A 22,208-nucleotide genomic window follows, 5' to 3' on the forward strand; every position below is an offset into this window, starting at 1 on the left:
ACAGCATTCAACACCAAGTTGTAGATGACAGATTGGAGTTTAAGATGGGAAGGGTCACAGGTGATGACTAACTCCAGAAAACTGTCATAGGAGTGGACTGCCCTTAGAGTGAAGGTCCATTGAGCTTAAAATAAGGGACAGGAGTTCCCGTCGTGGCGCAGTGGTTAACGAATCCGACTGGGAACCATGAGGTTGTGGGTTCGGTCCCTGCCCTTGCTCAGTGGGTTAACGATCCGGCGTTGCTGTGGGCTGTGGTGTAGGTTGCAGACGCGGCTCGGATCCCGTGTTGCTGTGGCTCTGGCGTAGGCCGGTGGCTGTAGCTCCAATTCGACCCCTAGCCTGGGAACCTCCATATGCCGCAGGAGAGGCCCAAGAAATGGCAAAAAGACAAAAAGACCAAAAAAAAAAAAAAAAAAAAAAATGGACAGTGCACCTAGGCAATGAAATTGACCTTGCAAGATGGAATTGACAATAAAAATTGACTTCCAGATGCCAAAATCTTTGGTGAATATGGGAGATAGTCTGGATTTGGGGTCAAGATCAGTAAGAATGGAGCGCCGTCTAGCTGGAGTATCACAAAGTACAAGTGGTATGTGTTGTGGGTAGGATGGGGTGAGGCTGGCAGTGTCAAACAGGCATCCCATCCCCAGAGATGTCTGGGAGTAAGAATGACAACAAAAGCAGAACCCTTTAAAGTTATGTTGGTTTCATTTAAAGGCAGCCAGCATTCCCCAAACATACCTCAGTCCTGAATGGCTTTCATGATGTTAACAGCATTCATGTTATCACTCCTAAAATTTTCCTTTAAACCACTTCATGTTTTTCCTTTAATATTAAAGGTTGCATTAACCCCCCACCCCACCCCACTGGAGTTCCCATCGTGGCGCAGTGATGAACGAATTTGACTAAGAACCACGAGGTTGCAGGTTTGGTCCTTGGCCTTGCTTAGTGGGTTAAGGATCCGGCATTGCCGTGAGCTGTGGTGTAGGTCGCAGACGAGGCTAGGATCCCGCGTGGCTGTGGCTCTGGCGTAGGCTGGCAGCTGTGGCTCCGATTACACCCCTAGCCTGGGAACCTCCAAATGCCGCGAGAAGTGGCCCTAGAAATGGCAAAAAAAAAAAAAAAAAAAAAAAAACCCCAAAACCAAAACCCTATACTTTTAAGTATGTTTGTTTACCACCTAAAACCAAGTAGCAACAGTGGTATACAGACCTGTAATTACGGTACACTCTGGAAATAATCAGGCAGGGAGACAGGAAGTTAATAAAAGCAAGTGGCCACTACCGTAAACCCTTTCCTCTTCCACCACCATAGTCCAACGCGCCCCGCCGGGGTACCTTAGGATCACCACCACAGGAGAGAACTGGTCTCTCTTCCTCCTCCGAGCCATTGTCTTCTTAATCTGTTTATACAGCTATGTTTCTAAAGCACCGTTCTTATTTACCCCAGCTCCCCACATCCTTTCAGTAGCTTTTTATTGCCCACAAGGAAGTTCCTGAACTACAGCCATTAAAGAAATCCATCATAGTCTTATCTAGCGCTTCAGGACCTACTGCTACTTGCTTGTCAACCGGAGATGGAACGCGTAGCCTCAGAGGCTCAATGACGGGTGCTATTTATTTAGTACTCAATCAAGGCATTTAATACTCCTTTATCAGAGTTTCAAGAAAAATACCTAACTATAAACAAATCATAATTCCTCATCTCAAAAATTCAAGTCCAAACTTCTCATTACTTTATCCAAGACCCTTCCGGATTTATTCCACCAGATCGCCCATTAACCATGACTTCTTTTTGGTCACCTACCACCAGTCCACTAAGGTTTACTTTAGAATTTCATACAGTTCAGCTTATACTAAAGGCTCCAGAGATATTTTAAAGAGAGAAATGGAAGGGGAAAGAGACATGACACTTTCCTTCAAATAAGGCAAATGTTCAACATTTGAAAAGTTTACTGAAAACTTTTATTGTAATCAAAAAGTGACATAACGGGGTTGTAATGAATTCAGCAAATCATTCTGCTGATATTTTAGAACTGATATCAGCTTTTTTGCCAGGCAATTAAAAAAATTCAAATGTGAAAATTTCACAGTACAGTAAACTCCACCCCAACTAATTAATGGTGGTTAAAAATAATAGGCCCTAGCAAAACCTCTCATGTTACATGGTCACAACTCACAATTCTGTACAAAAGTTCGTGTTATAAAGCTCTGATGTAAAAATCAAATAATCAAGCAGCAATATTTTAAGTGCAGCACAGGGTCTTCCATATCATTATTTACAAGGCTTGAATCTCTTTACATTATAACAAAATTTAATACAGATGACTTAGTAATTAAGTCAATTTTTAAAATCTGCCCTTTTACACAGTGACAGATTTCACTTTTTGGTCATCCTTCTCCTTCTCCTTTTCTTTATCTTTGCTCTTCTTTGACTTCTTTTTCTTATGTTTGTGTTTTTGGCTTTTTTCCAATTCTACTTCAGTGCCTGCGTGCTTCTTATGCTTCTTATGTTTTTTATGCTTCTTGTGCTTTTTCTTTTCCTTCTTCTTCTTCTTCTTCTTGCTGTCCTGACTTTCTGCAGAGCTGGCACTGCTACTGTGGCTTCGAGTTTGGCTTCCGGAAGGGCTGTGACTTCTACTGGGGCTGATACTAGGGCTGCTTTGACTCTGGCTCCTGGTCACATCCACCTGGCTGACTGCTGCTGCGTCCAGGCTCTCTTTCGCTTTCTCCACTACTTTATCTTTCGGTTCCTTAGATGTCTTCCCTGAAGTTTCTTCCTCTTTTACAGATATATTGCTTTCACTGTCACTTTCATTATAGTCTGGTTCAAAAGCAGCTTCATCAGTTTCTCTAGTTAAGTCGGAGGACAGTCTAGAGGAGTGACTTAACTGGGGCTTAGGCTTGACGGTGTTCTTATCAACTGGTGCAGTAAGAACTTGTTCTTTCTCCATCTGTGGGTCTGGTGGGTTAAGCACACAAAGTGATTTACTGCCACTTGACTCTTTATTACTCTTTGCCTCTAACACATGCTTCTCACGCTCCTTACAGGGATTTTTATCTACGGATTTTGTCTCTTCACTTGAACGTTTAGTATCATAAGTGGCCTTATGATCATGAGGTTTTTTGTCTCTTGAGGGACTGGAATTACTTTTTTTGGGATCTCCTGTTCCTTTTTTAGACAAATCTCTCTCCTCCCGTGGCTTAGTTTTTTGTCCTGATGTAGATTCTTTACTCCGAGAAGGAGAGTCTTTTCTTCTGGTTAATTCATTCCTTTCATCTCTACGTTTGGAACTTGAATACTCTCTGTTGTCGTAGTCAGTTTTTTTGTCTCTGTTGGGAGTGAAGTCTTTATTTGAGGAACCTCGAATGGAATCATGCTTATCTGAAGTTCTAGTCTCTTTGGAAGACTGAGACAGACTTTTAAAAGTTCCTTGTTCATTCAGACGGTCCAGGTTACTATCTTTCTCTGGCTGGGCGCTAGTCTTCCTCTTGTCTGGGTTTTCCTTTTCTGTCACTGAATGATCTCGATCTTTGGTTTTCCCTTTTTCACTAGATGTACAGTTTTTTGAACTTTTGACCTCATGCTGTGTAATTTCATGGCTCACTTCCTTGGTGAGTTTCTGAATTTTTTCCGACGACTCACTTTCTTTTTCAGTGTACTTGACTGCATTTGATGGTTTAGTGCTAACATTTTTTATAACACTGGCAGGTTTTCCTACACTTGATACAGGCTGTGTGGTGGCTTTAACATCTTCTTCTTCAGATTCAAAGTCATCTTTATCCCATTTGGATTGAGGAACCTGAATCATAATAATAACATCTTCAGCAGGGGCCGTGTTGTCGTTATTATATTCTTCCATCGTTTTGATGACAGTTCGCTTTGTATCTGTTTTTTCTTCAGATTTCCGCACAGGACTGCCTCCAGTTGAACTCGTACTAAAAAGAATTAAAAGATGTTTCAGTTAATGAAGAATTTTTAATTATCAAACACTGATACGTATAAAAATGTTAATAAACACACATGTCTTCTTAACTTTAAAAAGCCACTTAGGCTACTCTGAGCTATAAATGGTTTAAGTATATTATGTAAAAACAAATGTGGCTCACCCCCCAACTCTGCTTACAACCTTATCTTTAACAATTCCTTTCTTCAAAGACAAGAGTAAACTAGCCTAACCCCCAACATCAATACATTCTCAGTTCACATATTCATCAACTCGCCCATCATCAAATACCTGGTGTAATCCACGAGCGTTGAGCTGGATCCTTCGGTTCCCGTTACTTTTCGCCTGACTTTTCCTTTGACTTTTTCTTGTTTGACTTTGCCAGATGTTGATTCCAATTTTTCAGAGGGTTCTTTTGTATTAGATACATTTTCTGTACTTCCAATCTTTTTACCAGTTTCTCTGTTCAGCTTGATTTTTTTGGCTGGAGCAGTTGACGAGGAAATTTTGTCTTTTTCAGGCGTCCTATCCATCTTTTCAACATCAGGTTCCATTTTGCGCTTTGGTGATGGTTTCACTATTTCAGTTACTTCTAATTTGGAGATTTTCATTGAAGAGGACTCAAAATCTTTATCGACACTCTTTTCTTCAGTTTTTCTTTTCCTTTTTTCTCCTTTGCTATCAAGAGGTTTACTTTTCTCATTAGGCTTCCGGGCCTTTTCTTCCTTACTAGTGAGCTTCTCTGACTTGACGTCTTTGGAGTAGTCCTTCTTTACTTTTTCCTCTTTGACTGGTTTTGTCTCTTGGTGTTCTTTTACTGACTTGGAGTGAGCTTTTCTGGGGGTACCAACGATCTTTTCATCTTTTTGAGAGGAGGATGATTTCACACTGTCAGTCTTTGGAGTCTCCTCTTTGGCTTTTTTAAGTGGAGGTTCAGATCGAGGAGATTTTTCACGCTCTCCATCCGGTTTTTCTTGGGGTCCTTTAGCAGGTTTTACAACGGTTTCTTTTTTGGATGCAGCAGATCCATCATTTTTCCGTTTGGTCTTGTCTCCTTTTGCTTTAGGCTTATCTTTTTCTCTCTTGTCTTTTTCAGACATTGATTTAAAAGTGATGGACTCGGCATCCATTGGTTCATCTCTAACAGGTGTAGCATCATCTCTACCTGGGAGAACAAACAATGAGTCTGCCTTATTTTCTTCACCACTTGTAGGTTCCCTTGATTTCCGAGAAGTTTCTAATAACTCTGGGTTTAGAAAGCCTTCATTTTCCTCTCCCTTTCTTCTTTTTCTGTGTTTCTTATGTTTGTTTCCTTTGCCATCTCCTGGAGCATTTTCACTCTCCTTCTCTTTTGACTTTGTATTATCCTTTTGATTGTGACTGTCTCTTGATGAAAGCTTCTCTGGATAGTTGCCACCTACATTTCGACTTCTATGACTTTGTCCAGCAGAGTAATCCTCTCTGCGGCCTCTTGTGAAGGGAGAATTCCTGATATTAAGTGGTAAAAATCTCTCTGGAGAAAAGTTCTCTCTATTCGCTGATGGCCTAGGCTGTGTTCCAACAGCACAGCCTTTATAATATTTTTCGTACCACTCTCTGTATTTCCTCTCCCATTCTCGATAACGCTCTTTTTCAAATGGGTCTCTAAAGTCAACATTCCTCCCGTAATAAGCTTTCAAGTCATAAGGTGGTGGAACTTCTCTGTATCTGTTAAAATATTCACGTTCTGTTTCGCCTTGTGCCACGTTGCGTTTATTAGGAGATTGTCCCCTAAATGCTTGAGGAGATCTTGATCGTGAATGATATCGTCTATATGGGGGTGACCTTGACCTAGATCGATGATACCCGTGAGATCTAGACCGTGAACGGTAATTTCGGCTCTTTCCTCTGCCTCTTCTGGGGTATGGAGGTGACCGTGAATAGGAACGAGAGTGTGAGCGGCTAAATGATCGAGAGTAAGAACGTGAACGTGTTGAACCAGATCTTGATTTAGAATAAGTATATGAACTTCTTGAATAGGATGAACCACTATAGGGAGATTTGGACCTAAAAACAAAAATAAAACAATAGTTGACAGTTGAGAAATATATACAAAATAAAACACAAACTCTCAGATTTGAGTATGTTCTCCTCACGGTTTCATCTTTCAATTATAGCAAGTTTCAACTTAGATGATTAAAGAGGCACAGTGACCTCTGTTGGAACTGAATAAAGTACACAAAGATCAGAGCAATCATTACAAAACAAAAGTGAAATCTTAACAATTAGAGTGAAGTGCAGTAATGTACCGTGAGTTATATGAGCTAATTAACATTAAACAAAATGCCAATTAAATTTAAATTTTACTTCCTAGCTGATTATTTAAGTAGAAGCAGTTTTTTTTTTTTTTTGGTCCTATATTGTTCAATACTCTAGCTTTAAAAAGATCCACATTTCAAGTGTGAGCTTAAAAAATAAGTCTTTTAAACAAACTTCCAGGGAATTTTTATAATTCAGTTTTTTTTAAATCAATAAAGCAATTTGTATTCTACTCTTACTTCATAATTACACAGGTTAATGTTCCAGCAAGAAGCTGTAGCCTTAGGTAAAAGGGTCCTCAGAAATGAAATCTTTGGCTAGTCCTCTATTTCTTTCCTTGCACAAACATTTCCCAATCACTTCATGCTATAAGTAACTTCAAGGGACAAGGGCAGTTAAATCCCCGTAACTGCTAGTTCTACACAATAGAATTTACAGTGAGACATTATTTCAATAAACAGATATTGGGAAATAAGCTACATTTCCATTTCTATAAACCTAGACCGAATCAGAAAAATTCCGTAAAGTGCAATGTTGTTTATATCCATAGCTAATCCCTGGATATTCAAAAAGTCCCATTTGTAATTCTGTTGTGAAGGCTTGCAAAACACTAACCTGGAAAATGAGCGCCTACGCTCCTTTTGAATCTTTTTGTATTCCATCAATTCCTTAGCAAAATCATTTGTAAACTCATCTAGCTTGGACTTTTTCTTTTCCCTAGTAAAATAAAGTTAAAGAGTGAAAGTTAACAAAAACCATTTAAGAAAACTAACAAGACAAATGTAATTAGATCATGAATGAAATGAATGAAATTGCCATTAGTTTTCCACTTTAAAACTATAAATAACTAAGAATCCCTGAGGAAGTTGCTTGTATGGCTTTGGTTTAATTTTTAGGTGATTTTTCTTATACTAACTGGAAACACTGGAAAATGCTTCCAAAGATACCTATTCAATGTTACATCAGAAAATGAAAGTGCATAATAATTTCAAATTAAAACACTTACTCTTCTTTTAGTCGTCGCTGCTCTCTATAGAATTCTTCCCTGGACAAAGGTGGTGCTTGTGTTGTTGGGATGGTATTTGAATGAGCTGTCTGGACTCCTGATGATACCCAAGGTGCTGATAAATTGGCTGGAGCCGGAGGAAACCCTGGAGGGGGAACACTATACCCAGCAGGCGGAGGCTGGCCAGGAGGAAACTGAGGAGAAAACTGTGGTGGAGGAACACCTGGAGGGAGAGGCAGTGTATGGGGAGGAGGAGGATACAAAGGAGGGGGTGGGACAGGTACAAAAACTGGAGTTGCTGGTAGTGATGGGCCTTGAGTTCTCTGTGATCTTTCGCTGTGGTGTCGTCCACGGTTTATACTTCTGGAAAAATAAATTCCAAGATGTTATTCCCGTAATTAAAGCATCTGAGACAAGTTAAGCTAATCTTTTCTATCCATAATTATTCTCTAACTTACAAATGATGGAAAAGAATCAACTATTCGAATAAACATTGGGACAATGCTTATATTGTCCATGTATATGTAAAAGTGACATCACTTATATGTAAGAATAACTTTTAAGGCCAGGTAGGTACTAAGATGATATGAGTATACAAGGCCTTCTCTATATGGAGATGCTCTATTTAAAAGTTCTCTTTTGTGAAGTTCAGATTATCACTCCACAATGATCTCCTGTTACTTCCTTATCTGTCCCTTAAAGGAACTGATAGGTTCAAGTCTCTATCTATGACCTAGTTCTCCCCAATGCCTTCTAAGACCAAAAAAGTTCCAATGGAGAAAAAAACACTTCCTACAGTATTTTTGAGGAAATAAGTAGAGATTCTTCAAAGTAAAAACAACACTAGTTTTAACATTTATAATTTATTGAAAAATCTCAGTTTTTCCTCTCAAAGAGTCAGGTAAAAATAACAATGCTGGCCAAAGTTTCTGAATTCTGCCTTATCAGAGAAACAGTGGCTTCTTCTAAAGTGTGGGCTTATTTCTGTTAAGCTACAGGGATCTTTAAATTATAGCTAACAATGTGTGTGTATGTGTGCATATATATACATACACACACACACACACACACACACACACACATATATGAATGACTGGGTGACTCTGCTTACAGCAGAAACTGACACAATGTTGTGTAAAGAAATATACTTTAAGCAAAAAAATTAAAAAATAAATTACAGGTAACAGGTATACAACAGCAGCAGCAGGAGTTTAGATTTTAGGCTTCTTTCCATTAGTCTGAATGATATAGTAGTTTTCTTTCATAAGCTTAGCAATTCTCTTTGGAACACTAGAATACACCTTTAAGTATGGCCTAAATGGTAAGATGCATATGCCTTCTTAGATTACTACTGCCTGTGCCTGTCCAGGGCAAAGGCCCCTAACAACGTTCTTGTCTCTTCTTTTGGAAGGTAAGGTGGGAGAAGATTGAGACAACTGAGTCTAGGGGAGAAATAAATACAATGCAGCTTCACACTTGAGAGCTGAGCTGGTTAACACTCATCTTTAATTACACTGCCACCTTAGATAATGTCTGGGCCTTACTTACTGACTTCCTTCTACATTCAAGAGAGTAAATGCAACAAACTAATATTCTGCTGTGTGCTGACAGGGAGAAAGTAGTCCCTGGGAAGGAGTATTAAAGACGGAGCCTTAAAAAAAACATCATTTAAAATAGTAAATGTAATATATTCTTTTCCAGACCTCTTAAGGGCAATTGCTTAAGTGAGGTAAGTGTAAACCAAATGAACCCATTCCCCCTGCCACTGCTGTGCTTTTGTGTAATAGTTTTCAGTGTATTATCAGATTGCTGTTTTTCAAGATTTTTAGCAAGCTTACCTGTAGCAGCTCCTCTCCCCTCTTCTAATTTGCTGTGGTTGAGAAACCAGATACCCAAGCTTGTTGGAACTGTGGAAAGAAATAGGCTTGAGTATAGTACACAACCTTCCCATGTATAGACTTTTAAGTATGTTAGCTATTCTGAAAATTTTTCCTAATTCACTGATCTTGATTCTTAAGCTTGTTCCAGATAAAGGAGATATGAACTAGTATAGTATTTACTTAAAATCAAGTATTTTTAAAATTATAAACAATAATTATGCCTCAATAAATATTTTATGTGATACTATATTTTAATTTGCATTCTTTAAGTTACTCTGTGATTAATGTGCATTCTTAAAGTTTTCTGTTATTGTTAGAGAAAAGAAATAGAGCCCTTTTAACTGCTGGGCACTACGCAGAGGCATGTGACATGTGAAGTGGCAACACTCCAGTTCTACAGATGAGGTAATGGAGGCTGAGAAGTAAAATCACACACCCACTGTCCTAGTAAATGCAGGAGCTGGGATTCAAACCCACGTCTGTCTCTAAAGTCTGTCTCTAAATCCCGTGTTCTTCCCGCTGATACATTCTTCTAGTCTCTCAACATTTTTTTTCTATTAAGAAATTTGGTTTATCTTTCAAAAAGATCAAAGTCACAGAATATAAGTCAGTTTACATAAACTTAGGAGCCTATTTACATGGGTTATATAAACAGAAATAATTGTATAAAAATAATGAATAAATCTGACTTTTAATGCCATAGAACATCCTATAGATTAAAGTTCTTAGCACTTCAGGGCAGAAAGTCATACTTTATATATCTCCCCCACCCCCCCAGGGAGAAGGAAGGACTTATTACTTGAAGTAAGGGGAACACCAGAGATCTTTCACAAAAGCAGTGTCTCCCAGAGTCTATAGATTTTAATACGCAATAAAATCTCAGATGCAGCTATTCAAAATGAGAAATTTTATGTTTGGTAGATTTAATCTTAATATGTGATTATTTACTCAAACTCTGAACCATCCAAATTAAAGACAGGAAAATGTTTAATCTACTAATAGGACAGTAATTGACTCAGTACCTGAAATATCCTTTCAAGTAATTCTTATCTGGTTCATTAACTGAGATCCTGCCAAGACTACTATTTTTAAGTCATAAAAATAAAAAAGAATTTATATGAATTTATTATTTTTTAGAGAAGAATTACTCTTTTTTTAGAAAATAATTCTCATATAGTCTTGAATTTGTGACATTTTACATAAAAACTATTGTCAACATGGTATATAAAAGAGGAGTTTACAATAAAAGACACTCAGCACCACACTGCCTAGACTGTAATTTCTTCCATTATCTAGTTTGAAAGCAATCATCTGAAGATTATTTTACACATATACTTACTGTTCCCAACCTGGTCGACCACCACCTGGACGAGCAGTGTTTATTCTTACTGGACCTTGGAAACAAAAATAAAACCCCCAAACAATAAGTAAATATAAAATAAATATTTAAATATTTAAATAAATAAATAAATAAATGTTAAATAAAGTTAAAATTATTTTTTAAGGAAAAAAAGTTTAAACCAAAATGTTTTTACTCACCAGTTGTGGGGATCAACTGTCCATGCAATAACGACTGTCCAAGCAAAGATGGGGTTCCAAGTACAGGCACCTGGTAACCCTTTAGGAAAAAACACAAAATAAAAAGGAATAGTTAAAAAACAAACAACGACAACAACAAAACCTCGAAAAACTCCTCAGGAGTTCTCTTGTGGCATAGTGGGTTAAGGATCCAGTGTTGTCAGGGCAGGGGCATGGATCACTGCTGTGGCACAGGTTCTATCCCTGGCCCAGGAACTTCAGGTACACACACTCTACTGTAATATAGAAAAATCTTTAAATTTAAAAGTCAGTAAAACTTACCTTCTCTTCCATAAGAGCAGTAATTGCAAGTGAAGAGGCTCCCTTTGAATGTTCTGATGCAAGAGCTGCAGCTGGCAGTATTTTACTATCAGAATCCCTAAAACATAATATAATTTACAATACATTAAAAAAGTCATCAGAAATGGAGGATTAAAGGTATAAACTCCCAGGGAGCTCCTGTTGTGGCATAGTGGAAATGAAACCAACTAGTATCCATGAGGATGTGGGTTTGATCCCTGGCCTCCCTCAGTGGGTTAAGGATCCAGTGTTGTCATGAGCTGTGGTGCAGGTTGAAGACGAAGCTCAGATCCCACCTTGCTGCGGCTGTGGCGTAGGCTGGTAGCTGCAGCTCCAATTCAACCCCTAGCCTGAGAACTTCCGTATGCCGAGGGTGTGGCCCTAAAAAAAGCAAAAGAAGCAAAATAAATAAATAAATAAAGGTATAAACTTCCAGTTAAGTAAGAGAAATAAGCACTCAGGATATAATGTACAACAAACATGATGAGTATAGCCAACACTGTTCTGTGGTATATAGGAAAGCTGATAAAAAAGCACAGATCCTAAGAGTTCCCAACACAAGGAAAAAAACCTCTTCCCTTTTTATTGTATTTATGTGAGAAGGTGTATGTTAGCTGAACCTAATATGGTTATTACTTTATAATATATGCAAATCAAACCATCATGCTGTTCATCTGAAACTTGTAATTGTTCTATGCCAATTACTTCTCAATAAAACTGGAAAATATATAAGCAAACAATGAGAGAGAATATTTTCTATTTTTTTTTTCTTCTTTTATGGCCATGTATGGAAGTTCCCAGGCCAAGGATGGAATCCAAGCCACAGCTTTGATCTATACCTCAGCTGCGGCAATAATGGATCCTTAACCCACTGTGCCAGGCTGGGGATTGAACCCGTACCTCCACAGAGACCCAAGCCACTGGGGACAACATGGGATCCTTAACCTGCTGGGCCATAGCAGGAACTCCTAATTTTCCATATTTTTGGAAAAAAAATTTCATGTTACAAAGAGTGTGTCATAATTTAAGAGGCCTCTACAACACTTTCGATGTTTGAAAAATAAAACGTTTGCATTGCACAAATGTTCTCATTTCAGGAATGAATAATCTGTAATAACAGGATTATAAGGTTTCCTTTTGCATTAAAGAATAAAAATTATCAAATGAAAACTGAGTTCTTGTTGTGGAAGAGTGGGTTAAAATCTATCTGACTGCAATGGCTCGGGTCACTGTGGAGGAGTAGGTTCCTGGCCCAGTGCTATGGGTTAAAGGATCTGGTGTTACCACAGCTGCGGTGTATGTCACAGCTGGGGCTCGGACTCAATCCCTGGCTTGGGAACTTCTATACAGCTAGAGTACAGCTACTAAAAAAAAAAAAAAAAAAGAAAAAAGGTAAAAATCACATCTTGTCACTGTTTATCCATTATACTTGCATTAAGATGAGTTAACTTAAAGATGATGAAAACTTCTGAGATAAAGGGAGAGAGGATTTGACTTCTGAAGAGTTCCTTACATGTAAGTGAAATATAAAATGAAGGAACCTGATTAAGAAGTACTCTCTGTGGTAGATATGATAGAAATTGGTTCAGTTTTAAGACTAGTAAAGCTTTAAAAAAAAAAAAAAAAGAATTAAGAGTAAATTCTACTTCTAGCTCTACCACTTAATCAAAAGTGTAATCTTAGATAAGTCAATCAACTCTCTGGGCCTTATTCCCACTATTAATCAAATAAAAAGCTAAACTAGATCAGTGGGATTTCTTAAATACACTTGTAAAGGTTGACTCCTAAAGATTTTGCTTCTGGAAAAGACCCCTGGAATCTATTTTTTAAAAAAACGGATTGATTTTTTAAAAGACCTTATGAGCCATTAGACTATGCAATCAAAAGTCCTTTTCATTACAGAAACGGTAGGATTTAAGTGAGTTTTCTCTTCTCTCCTACATAATGATGCTCCAAGGCAATTATTATGTCTGACCTCTCTACCTCACTGTTTCATCCCCTCTTCTCTACCTATCCAAATTGTTCCTGGTTCTGCTCAAGGCCACTATTTCCTAATACCATCATTATGACCCTAAGTGAATTCTCCCTCCTGTGAACTACAGCGCTGTTATGGGGTATGTTAAACATCTAATAGGGGATGTTGGCAATTTGTGTAGTTTTTGACATTGGAATGCTTAATCATTTGCAAATGAATCTCTCTCATTCGCCAGTTTCTCCAATGAGACTAAATCCTTTCTTCTAAGTCACCTGCCTTACTGAGCACAGTGGTTCTAAAAGGATGTTACATACTGAAGGTTACTAATACAACTGTTAAAACAACATGCAATAAAAAGCACTGATCCCATTTGTTTCCGAAGAGGGAGAAATACACTTACCGGAAAGGTCCATCTGCTTTTTCTGAGTGGACTGATATGGAGACTGTGGCAGTTATATCAGGTACAGGGGCTGGGGCAGAAGATGGATTTCCAGGCACAGGAGGGGCCAAGGAAGACTGATTGGAGGTTAATGAAGACATAGAGGAAGCCGGGTGAGCTGATGAAGACGTCACTGGAATCATGAGAGGATCTTGTTGTCTTGATATCGGAGATCTCATCAGAGGTTGTAAGTTCCGCTGGATGAGGGGTCGAGGAGGTGGTAATGGGGGTGGCGGTGGGGGTAACTGTTTTCTTAGTCTTTTTGTATAACCAGTTTCATTTTTGAAGTTATTAACAGCCTACGGACACCAAACACAAAAACGCAGAAAATGTACTCAAGTACAATTAAAACAAAATTAAAAAAAAGAATTCATAAAAAACGATACAAACATAGCTACCTGTCGTAAGAATTTATTGGCAATTAAAGCATCAGGAGAGACATCATTTTGATGACATGTTGGACAGGTATGGTCATCTGATTCCAAGAGGGCTGTCCTTATACCTATGTATAAGATAAAAGCATAGTAGGAACTCAGTTTTTAGGGAATGAATTAAAAAGTTTACCTGTGTTCAGCTACATTACTGTTTTCCAATGATCAATAAACACTTGTAAGATTAAAAAACTTGGAGTTCCCGTCGTTGTGGCTCAGGAGAAACTAATCTGACTAGCACCCATGAGGATGAGGACGAGGACAAGGACGCAGGTTCAATCCCTGACCTCAATCAGTGGGGTGGGTTAAGGATGTGGCGTTGCTGTGAGCTGTGGTGTAGGTCAAACTCGGCTCAGATGGCTCAGATTCTGCGTTGCTGTGGCTGTGGCATAGGCCAGAACCTACAGCTCTGATTTGACCCCTAGTCTGGAAACCTCCACATGCCATGGGTGTAGCCCTAAAAAGACCAAAAGGGGAGGAAAAGGGGAAAAAAAAAAAAAAAGATTAAAAAACTTAATTTCTCTCCTGGGAACATTCCTCTGCTCTAACCTCTTTCTACCTTAAAAACAGAACTCATGGATATAACCTAAACAAACATTTGAGAGAAAAAAATGCTCTTTCCCAAATACTATTCTTTGTTTAGCTAGTAACTGGAATATTGTAAGAGAAACAAAAAACAGTCTAGAGACTAAAATTTTATATGGCTAATATAAGGGTTTTTAAAAAGCATCACTTGGGAGTTCCTGCTGTGGCACATTAAGAAGCCGACTGCAACAAAAAAAAAAAAAAAAAGGAGTTCCCGTCGTGGCGCAGTGGTTAACGAATCCGAATCCGACTAGGAACCATGAGGTTGCGGGTTGGGTCCCTGCCCTTGCTCAGTGGGTTAACGATCCGGCGTTGCCGTGAGCTGTGGTGTAGGTTGCAGACGCGGCTCGGATCCTGCGTTGCTGTGCCTCTGGCGTAGGCCGGTGGCTACAGCTCCGATTCAACCCCTAGCCTGGGAACCTCCATATGCCGCGGGAGCGGCCCAAGAAATAGCAACAACAACAACAACAAAAGACAAAAAGACAAAAGACAAAAAAAAAAAAAAAAAAAAAAAAAAAAAAAAAAAAAAAAAGAAGCCGACTGCAGTGGCTCAGGTCACTGAGAAGCAGGTTCAATCCCTCACCTCGCACAGCGGGTTAAAAAAATCTGGCGTTGCTGTTGCTGTACCTGGGGTGTAGGTTGCAGCTTTGGCTTGGATTTAATTCCTGACCTGGGAACTTCCACATGCCATAAAATAAAGATTTTTTAAAAAAAGAATAAACACTAAAGTATAGATGCACTGATTATGCTTCAATGTAGTAAAAAAAAAAAAAAAAAAAAAAATCCAGTCGTAAGTAGTTTGTTAAATCCAAGACATGCTTTGAAGCAAGTCCTAAGAGACCTCTTCTTGACTTTGGTCTTCACCGAGAGGCCCCAAAACAAAGATTTGCACTCCAAAACTATCATTAGAAATGAAAAAGATCAGGGCAGCACTGAGCAATGAAATTTTCAGATGACAACCTTTTCATTTGGGTAAGGGACAAAGATAAGATAGGTGGCAGAAGAAAAATCAAGTGCTAATATACATGACTGGAGAAAAGCATCACAAGCAACCCCACTGGAAATGTTGGGTAGTATGTCTACGGGGAGTAGTTCTTAATCACACTTGGGAATTTTAGAATAAGCTACTTGTCACAATTCTAGAAAGAGATTTGGGTATCATTTAAAAATATTTCTGGGATCATCTAAGACTCAGTGGTAACGAACCCAACCCGATTAGTATCCTTGAGGATGCAGGTTCGATCCCTGGCCCTGTTCAGTGGGTTAAAGATCCAGCATTTCGGTGAGTAGCAGTGTAGGCTGCAGATGTGCTCGGATCTGGCATTGCTGTGGGGTAGGCCTGCAGCTGCAGCCTCCAATTCAACCCCTAAACTGGGAACTTCCACATGCCCAAGGTGTAGCCCTAAAAAAAGAAAAAAGAAAAAAAAAAAAAAAGGGAAACAAAAATCCTACATTTTATAAAACCTCTGTAAAGTCACCCTGATGAAGGTAAAGAATGTGGATAACCCTCATATTTAAAAGGACCCAGAGGTTGCTGTTTAAAAAAAAGTAGCAAAGAAAAGTTATTATATGCTCATTGGTGAATTTATCAGTAATTACTATTTTATTATTAAAATATACAATATTGCTAGGAGTCTTTCCAAGGAAATTCACATACTCTAAAATAAATTTCTTCAAAGGTTCAACATTTCTTACATTCATCACAATAACTGTTTCCACAGCAGGGAATAACAACAGCATCAGTCATAATATCTTTGCAGATGAGACACAACAATTCATCTGGAATAGGATCATCTTCTTCTGAAGAAGAAGATGGTTCCTCTGGTAAAAAAGGCGGTTTTTCTTTCTTTCCAATTGCATATGCTTCTCTGTAAAAGAAAATTTTAGGGTTTTAACATGGCTAAGGCAAGGTATTTCCAAGATATTTATATATTCTACTGTACCATAATGGGAACGTATAATTCAGTGCAATGTCAAATTTAGTTTACACAAGTGTAGTACCTTCCAAAATAAGGGAGCAGTTATGAACATCCTCCCCTAAACAAAAAGATATAAAATAAAATCCTAAACAAATATAACACAAAAGGAAAAAAAATGCTATAAAAGTGGCTACAAGGATCTTAGAATCTAGAACTCTGAAAACCAGAGAGGTAAAGTGACATACTCATTCCACAAAGTTGTATTTAAATGGCAGAAATGGGATTCGAACTTAAGCTATGACTACATCCTAATCACAATTTTCTCTTGTCATGTTCTTCAGGAAAAAAAAAATTTTTTTTCATCCATAATCTTAAAGAGTTCCCCAAACCTGTGAAGACACTAGCAGGAATGCCACAATATGGGAAACCCAAATTGGTACTGACATTACACAATTAAAGGGCATAATTCAAGGCAAATATGTCACTAACCACACCAATAATTAATAGCCAGAATTAGGCAGCAAAGTCAGTGGTCTACTTATATTTAATATTTTAAAAGAGTGATTAATCTATTTATAGTCCATTAAGAAATATTAATGAGTTAAATAGAATGTGTGTTTGTAACACCTCATTACACACTTGGGGTCTATTTTTTGGTAGAAATGTATTCTGCAGAAGTGCTACATATTAAATATATTAAAAATTTAAAAATATATGCTATTCTCAAGGCTTATCACCACTGCTTCCAACACGGCTTATCACCACTGCTTCCAACACCCCCATCTTGTCTGTAATCAGGCACACTCGTAAAACATAGAATTCCTAGGGAAATCTCTTTTATTTTACTTAGGAAAAAGGTGTGTTCATCTCAATGCTGAAAATGAAAGAATTGCTCAGTTGGACAGAGCAGGGTACCTTAGGTGTGTTATTTGTGTTGCAGTTGCTCCATAGACATCACCACGATTCCAGAAATAAGTATCAATTTGCTTATGCCCCATTGTTCCCAATTTGTGAAAGAGGAGTCTCCCACTGCCCAAAAGAGAGAAAAGAAAAGAAAGAAAAAAAAAAAAAAAAAAAAAAAGAAAAAAAAAAAGAGGAGAACAGAGGATAGAAAAAGAAACAGAAGAAGAGTCTGAGTTGCTTATCAGTGGTGTTAGTGGAGAGGGTGAAAGCTTCATTTAAAATATTTGGGTTCCCATTTTCCCCAGTATTCACTGTGTGTTTGGCACAAATGGGCTTTTGTATTTCAGTATTCAAAATGCAATGAAGTTAATTATTAGTAATGGTTCACAGGTGATGTTAATTTCTTCCAACACAAATTTCTATTTAAATACTTTTACACCTACATATTATATTAAGATGAAGCAGTCTGCTCTTAGATTGTGTCTGTAAAAGTCATCAGTTTCAACCTAAAGCTGGTTGGAAGCATGTATGAAATGTCTGAATTAGAAATGGCTAACAACAGACTGCTCTAGGATGAACCACAACAACACAGGATGGTGCAGTGATAAAAAATAGATGGGGGTGAAGTTGAGAAAGTGAGCAGGGCAGGGGAAAACACTGATTCTTATCTGCGAATTAAAACAATGTATTTACTGAAATACCGACTCAAAAACAATCTTTTTCTGTGCCATTCAATAGGATAGCCATTTTCACTGTCCTGACCTGCTCACTACATTCTGACAACATAGCATGAAGCTGAGGAAAACTATTCTTAATATGCATCTTGCCAGTGTTCCCATCCTGGCTCAGCGGAAACTAATCTGACTGGCATCCATGAAGATGCAGGTTCACTCCTGGCCTTGCTCAGTGGGTATAATAAGGATCTGGCATTGCCATGAGCTGTGGTGTAGGCCGATGGCTGCAGCTCCTATTCAACCTCCATACGTTCGGCCCTAAAAAGACATTTTGTCATCATCGAGAATGGGTTATCTAGTCTCTAAATTGATGCTTTTCAAGGTTCGTCCTGAGGATCCCCTAACCTCATCATCTCCTGAAAGAGTTGTTACAAATGCAGAACCAGGAGTTCCTGCTGTGGCACAGTGGGTTAAGGATCTGCCATTGCTGCAGCTATGGCTCTGATTCAGTCCCTGGCCTGGAAACTTCCATATGCTGAGGGTACGACCAAAAATGAAAAAGGAGAAAAAAGAAAAAAAAGCAGAATCAGAGCTCCGCCGTGTAATCTCCAGAGGGGCAGGATACTCGATTGTTTAACACACTTTTACAAGAGATTTTTATGCATGATAAAGTCGGAGAACTGTAGTCCAAAGAATGCTTAATATTATGCTGTATATTTTGAGTTTGTAACTGTTGAGGGTAATAAAAAAGGTAATTAAATGTATTAATAAAAGCAGATAAAATGGAAGTTATCTAGCTGAAACCATGCCATTAGGTTTTCATGTCTATCCATTTCATTAAAAATTGGCTCTTAGACAAAAACCTGAAAATATATTAAAAACAAGCATTAAGGCATAGCTCACAGAGCTGTAGCTGATCTGCACTAATGGTTTAAAAAATAAACTGTAGTTTGGAATCTTAAGACAGTATATCCAAACTAATGCAACATACCTCAGTATTTCCTTTAATCTTGGCACTTAAATGTGCCCTGACATCTTGCACAACTTTTATTCTTAAGCCTCTTGTTTCTCAAAAAGTTTAAGAAACTTAAACTTGTTCACTTAAAAAATGGGAATAACATATAAGATTATGTGGGAGTATGTATATGAATGAAGAATAAAGCAGGGGATGACAGGAAAAGAAAAATCAGAAGACCACAAGGGAAGTGGCACTCACTGGCAACAACAAAAAAAAACCCCAAATCCATTTTAAATTCACTTTAAATGGAGCAGACTGCAGCCTCTCATTCTTAACACGGAAACACGACATGTGCAGACCTAGCCTTGGTATGCAATGTTGAATAAGGAATCCAAGTAGCCAAGCTATGAGCCCAAGATTAAATAAAACACTATCACTTGGACTGACTGAGGTCTCCGCAGACCACACCTAATTGAATACTTACGCATCTATAGTTGGTATTGCGTATTTTCCAGTGTTGGTAAGCATTGCACCTTTCATGTTGGGATCTTTCACTTCCATCATAAAACTTCTGGGAATTCCAGTGCTCTTTTTAATCCTAGGACCAGATTCAAAGTTCTTATCCTGTACAGATGGGGAAGGAGAGAGGAGGAAGAGAAAAAGCAGTTACCTTTATTTAATATTAGCTAGCACGCAGTGCCTATTAACTGCTTTTATTATTTGTATTGCTTTACATACGTTATCTCATTTAATCCTAACAGCCATCTGAGATAAGTACTATTATTATCTCCATTTCACAGAGAAGAAATAACAGGCTTGGAGAAATCAAGTAACTTGCTCAATCAGCTGTGAAGTGCCAGTGTTAAGATTTGAAGCCTGGCAATGTGGCTTCAGAGGCTAGGCTCACTTGCCATTATAACAAGAGGAGCCAGTATTTACCAAGAAAAATAACATGGCTAAGCACAAATTTTAAGAAAAATAAGTTGTTATCATAGTTTCTCCTTTGAACTTACCCCATTTGTTGGGCAATTCTTAATATAGTGGCCGGGTTTACCACAACGGAAACAGGTATAAGATGGAGGTGGTGGACCTAGAGGTTTCTTCATGTAACTGAAAGGGGAAGAAAAATTACATGTACACAAAGACTTGAAAAAATGCTTTAGGTTTGACGTGGGTACCTATTAGGATAAAATATTTATGAACTTACTTGATTGGGTCGTATTCATGGCCAGATTGCGACATCATTGCTTTAATTTTATCTTCTTCAGAAGCATTGGCTTCAGCCAGATTGGCAGTCTGTTTAACAGGTAATTATTTGACACACACATTAGAAACACATTTAAGACCACACAGCCAAAGACAACACCACTCATCCTGTAAAGAGCAGTATCTAATCTTGCATAAAAAGTTATTGACAAGTACAGCCTACAAGAGGCACTGGGAGCTCTTTAGGTCATTACATGATGTTTGGGTGTCTACGGGGCTAAAACAAAGTCTTTCTGGGGACACTCAAACCTTAGACCCTGTTTGTACCTTACATTAAGATTTGCATACTGCTCCCCTAAGAATTAAAAACAGATTAAGTTAGGAGAGAAACACTTGATGTTTTTAAACCTTAAAAAATAATTCAAGTGTCACAGCATTAAGCATCAAATGTCAAGCACACACTTGAAGATAGGCTTGGGGGTAGAACAACTGAACATATTATGTAGCAGATACTAGAAGTCAGAAGGCTCTTTAGGTGCTGGTGTCAAATTTGTGACTTTAAATGCAAAGCACATGCACCGAGCATTCAAATTTTAAATCCAACTCTTCAAAAATTTATGAATTTCATCTTTAAGGTATTACATACAGTAGTCTAGATATAAGCAGGGTCTAAGGGAGTGAGTCCTAATAGCTTGAATCTTCAAACATCTAGCACTCGTATCGGCCATTCATTGGGCTTTATCTTTACATTCATTCACAAAACAAGCAACCAGTTTTAACATTTTATTGTAATTTTATATACAAAGAATGCTTAACATTAACAGAGCTTAGAACAACAGCAACATTTACAGAAAACTGGATTACAGATGTTGAACAACTAATTTGTTTGAACCCAAACATTAACTTACAAATAGTTAAAAAAAAAAAAAAAAATCCCCAACTGCTTCCCACAAACAACGGTAGGAATAGATCAGAACTCAAATATGGTCCTTACAGTACATAAGAATTAAAACAATGAACTATAAGCTGCTAAAGATGTTAACTCTACGCTAAAACACTTTGCATTATTATAGAGATTGGTTTTAGCCCACTTTATGTTTTAGAATCATCGACTTTAATGTTTAGTTTTCCCAAAGAGGAACTTAAAAAGCTGTATTTGTTACTAGGACATTTGGGGAGGATACATTCTAGGGGGTAAGGACAAAACCTGTAACAATAAAGCCAAGGACAAGATAGGGACAGCACTAATGGAAAACCCATCTACTCATTAACCTCAGTTGCTAAATTTGGTTTTATATTTTGATAGTAGGGAAAAAAGGATTTTTTGCAAAAATGGAAAACTTCCTTCTTGGCCCCCAAATCTGCCTATTCTGTAATTGTTGCCTGTTTCCCCCCTAAGAGGCATGATTTGCAAAACTAAGTCTATTGTTTTAAAAAGTCATCCATCACTAGTGCTTTCCCAAACAAAAGGTACACATTGTTGAGCAGAAAATTGCAAGCAATCTTATTGTAAAACATGGCATGTACAATGATTTCAGGAGGTAACAATTGGCCCCTCTGCCAAACATACACATTGGTATACTCCTGCAAACAACCTTATACATTTACACAATTCATGTAGTCTGTGTTCAAACAAATTAGGTTGTTTAAAACTTTTTCTAATGCAGACAGACTACAAGTCTATAGCATAAAGAAACAATTGTATAACATTTAAAATGTTGACCTTTATGGGATCAATTCAAATAGTCAAGAAATAACAACGCAATCGTCCATAAAAAAAAAAAAAAAGCTTCTATTTTGGCTGCTTAAAGAAAGTCCACATAATTGACAGCCAAAATCAGGGAATTCCTCCAGAAATTTGTTAAGTTTCCAATGTATAATTAAACAAAATGAATGAGGGAAAAAAGTAAGTGTAGCTTCCTGTTTCTTCTGTCTTGAAGTTGAACAATACTCCATCATTATGGTGAAGCTGACAAAATACTCCCCCTATCTTCTCAAAACAGCAACTACTCTTTACAGGATAGTTATATGTACAATGCTCCTGCAAAACATCTCCTCCCCCAACCCCTCTTAAAACAACTGTTCCACATTAAAGAAAAAATGATGTTAG

The 22,208-nt window shown here is 37.9% G+C and overlaps 1 protein-coding gene across 6 annotated transcripts in view; it reads right to left on the bottom strand.

Annotated features, from left to right (window-relative positions):
* Positions 1 to 1,941: 1,941 nt before the first annotated feature.
* RBBP6 (RB binding protein 6, ubiquitin ligase) overlaps positions 1,942 to 22,208 on the bottom strand; it is a 33,148-nt gene continuing 12,881 nt past the window's right edge. For 2 of the 6 annotated variants that reach the window (XM_021081347.1, XM_021081346.1), the window contains 15 exons: positions 20,100 to 20,188; positions 19,906 to 20,002; positions 19,377 to 19,516; positions 17,273 to 17,386; positions 16,134 to 16,306; positions 13,821 to 13,924; positions 13,384 to 13,721; positions 10,991 to 11,087; positions 10,670 to 10,748; positions 10,470 to 10,524; positions 9,089 to 9,157; positions 7,251 to 7,613; positions 6,860 to 6,961; positions 4,238 to 5,992; positions 1,942 to 3,938 (listed from right to left, as the gene is read on the bottom strand). In XM_021081347.1, coding sequence (XP_020937006.1) covers positions 2,363 to 3,938; positions 4,238 to 5,992; positions 6,860 to 6,961; positions 7,251 to 7,613; positions 9,089 to 9,157; positions 10,470 to 10,524; positions 10,670 to 10,748; positions 10,991 to 11,087; positions 13,384 to 13,721; positions 13,821 to 13,924; positions 16,134 to 16,306; positions 17,273 to 17,386; positions 19,377 to 19,516; positions 19,906 to 20,002; positions 20,100 to 20,188 — 5,151 coding nt within the window. In that variant the 3' untranslated portion in view covers positions 1,942 to 2,362. The remainder of the gene's footprint in view (positions 3,939 to 4,237; positions 5,993 to 6,859; positions 6,962 to 7,250; positions 7,614 to 9,088; positions 9,158 to 10,469; positions 10,525 to 10,669; positions 10,749 to 10,990; positions 11,088 to 13,383; positions 13,722 to 13,820; positions 13,925 to 16,133; positions 16,307 to 17,272; positions 17,387 to 19,376; positions 19,517 to 19,905; positions 20,003 to 20,099; positions 20,189 to 22,208) is intronic. The other 4 variants (XM_021081348.1, XM_003124540.6, XM_005662074.3 and 1 more) reach the window with 4 other exon arrangements.

This window comes from Sus scrofa, unplaced genomic scaffold (genome assembly GCF_000003025.6).
Source record: "Sus scrofa isolate TJ Tabasco breed Duroc unplaced genomic scaffold, Sscrofa11.1 Contig1431, whole genome shotgun sequence".
Classification (NCBI taxonomy): domain Eukaryota; kingdom Metazoa; phylum Chordata; class Mammalia; order Artiodactyla; family Suidae; genus Sus; species Sus scrofa.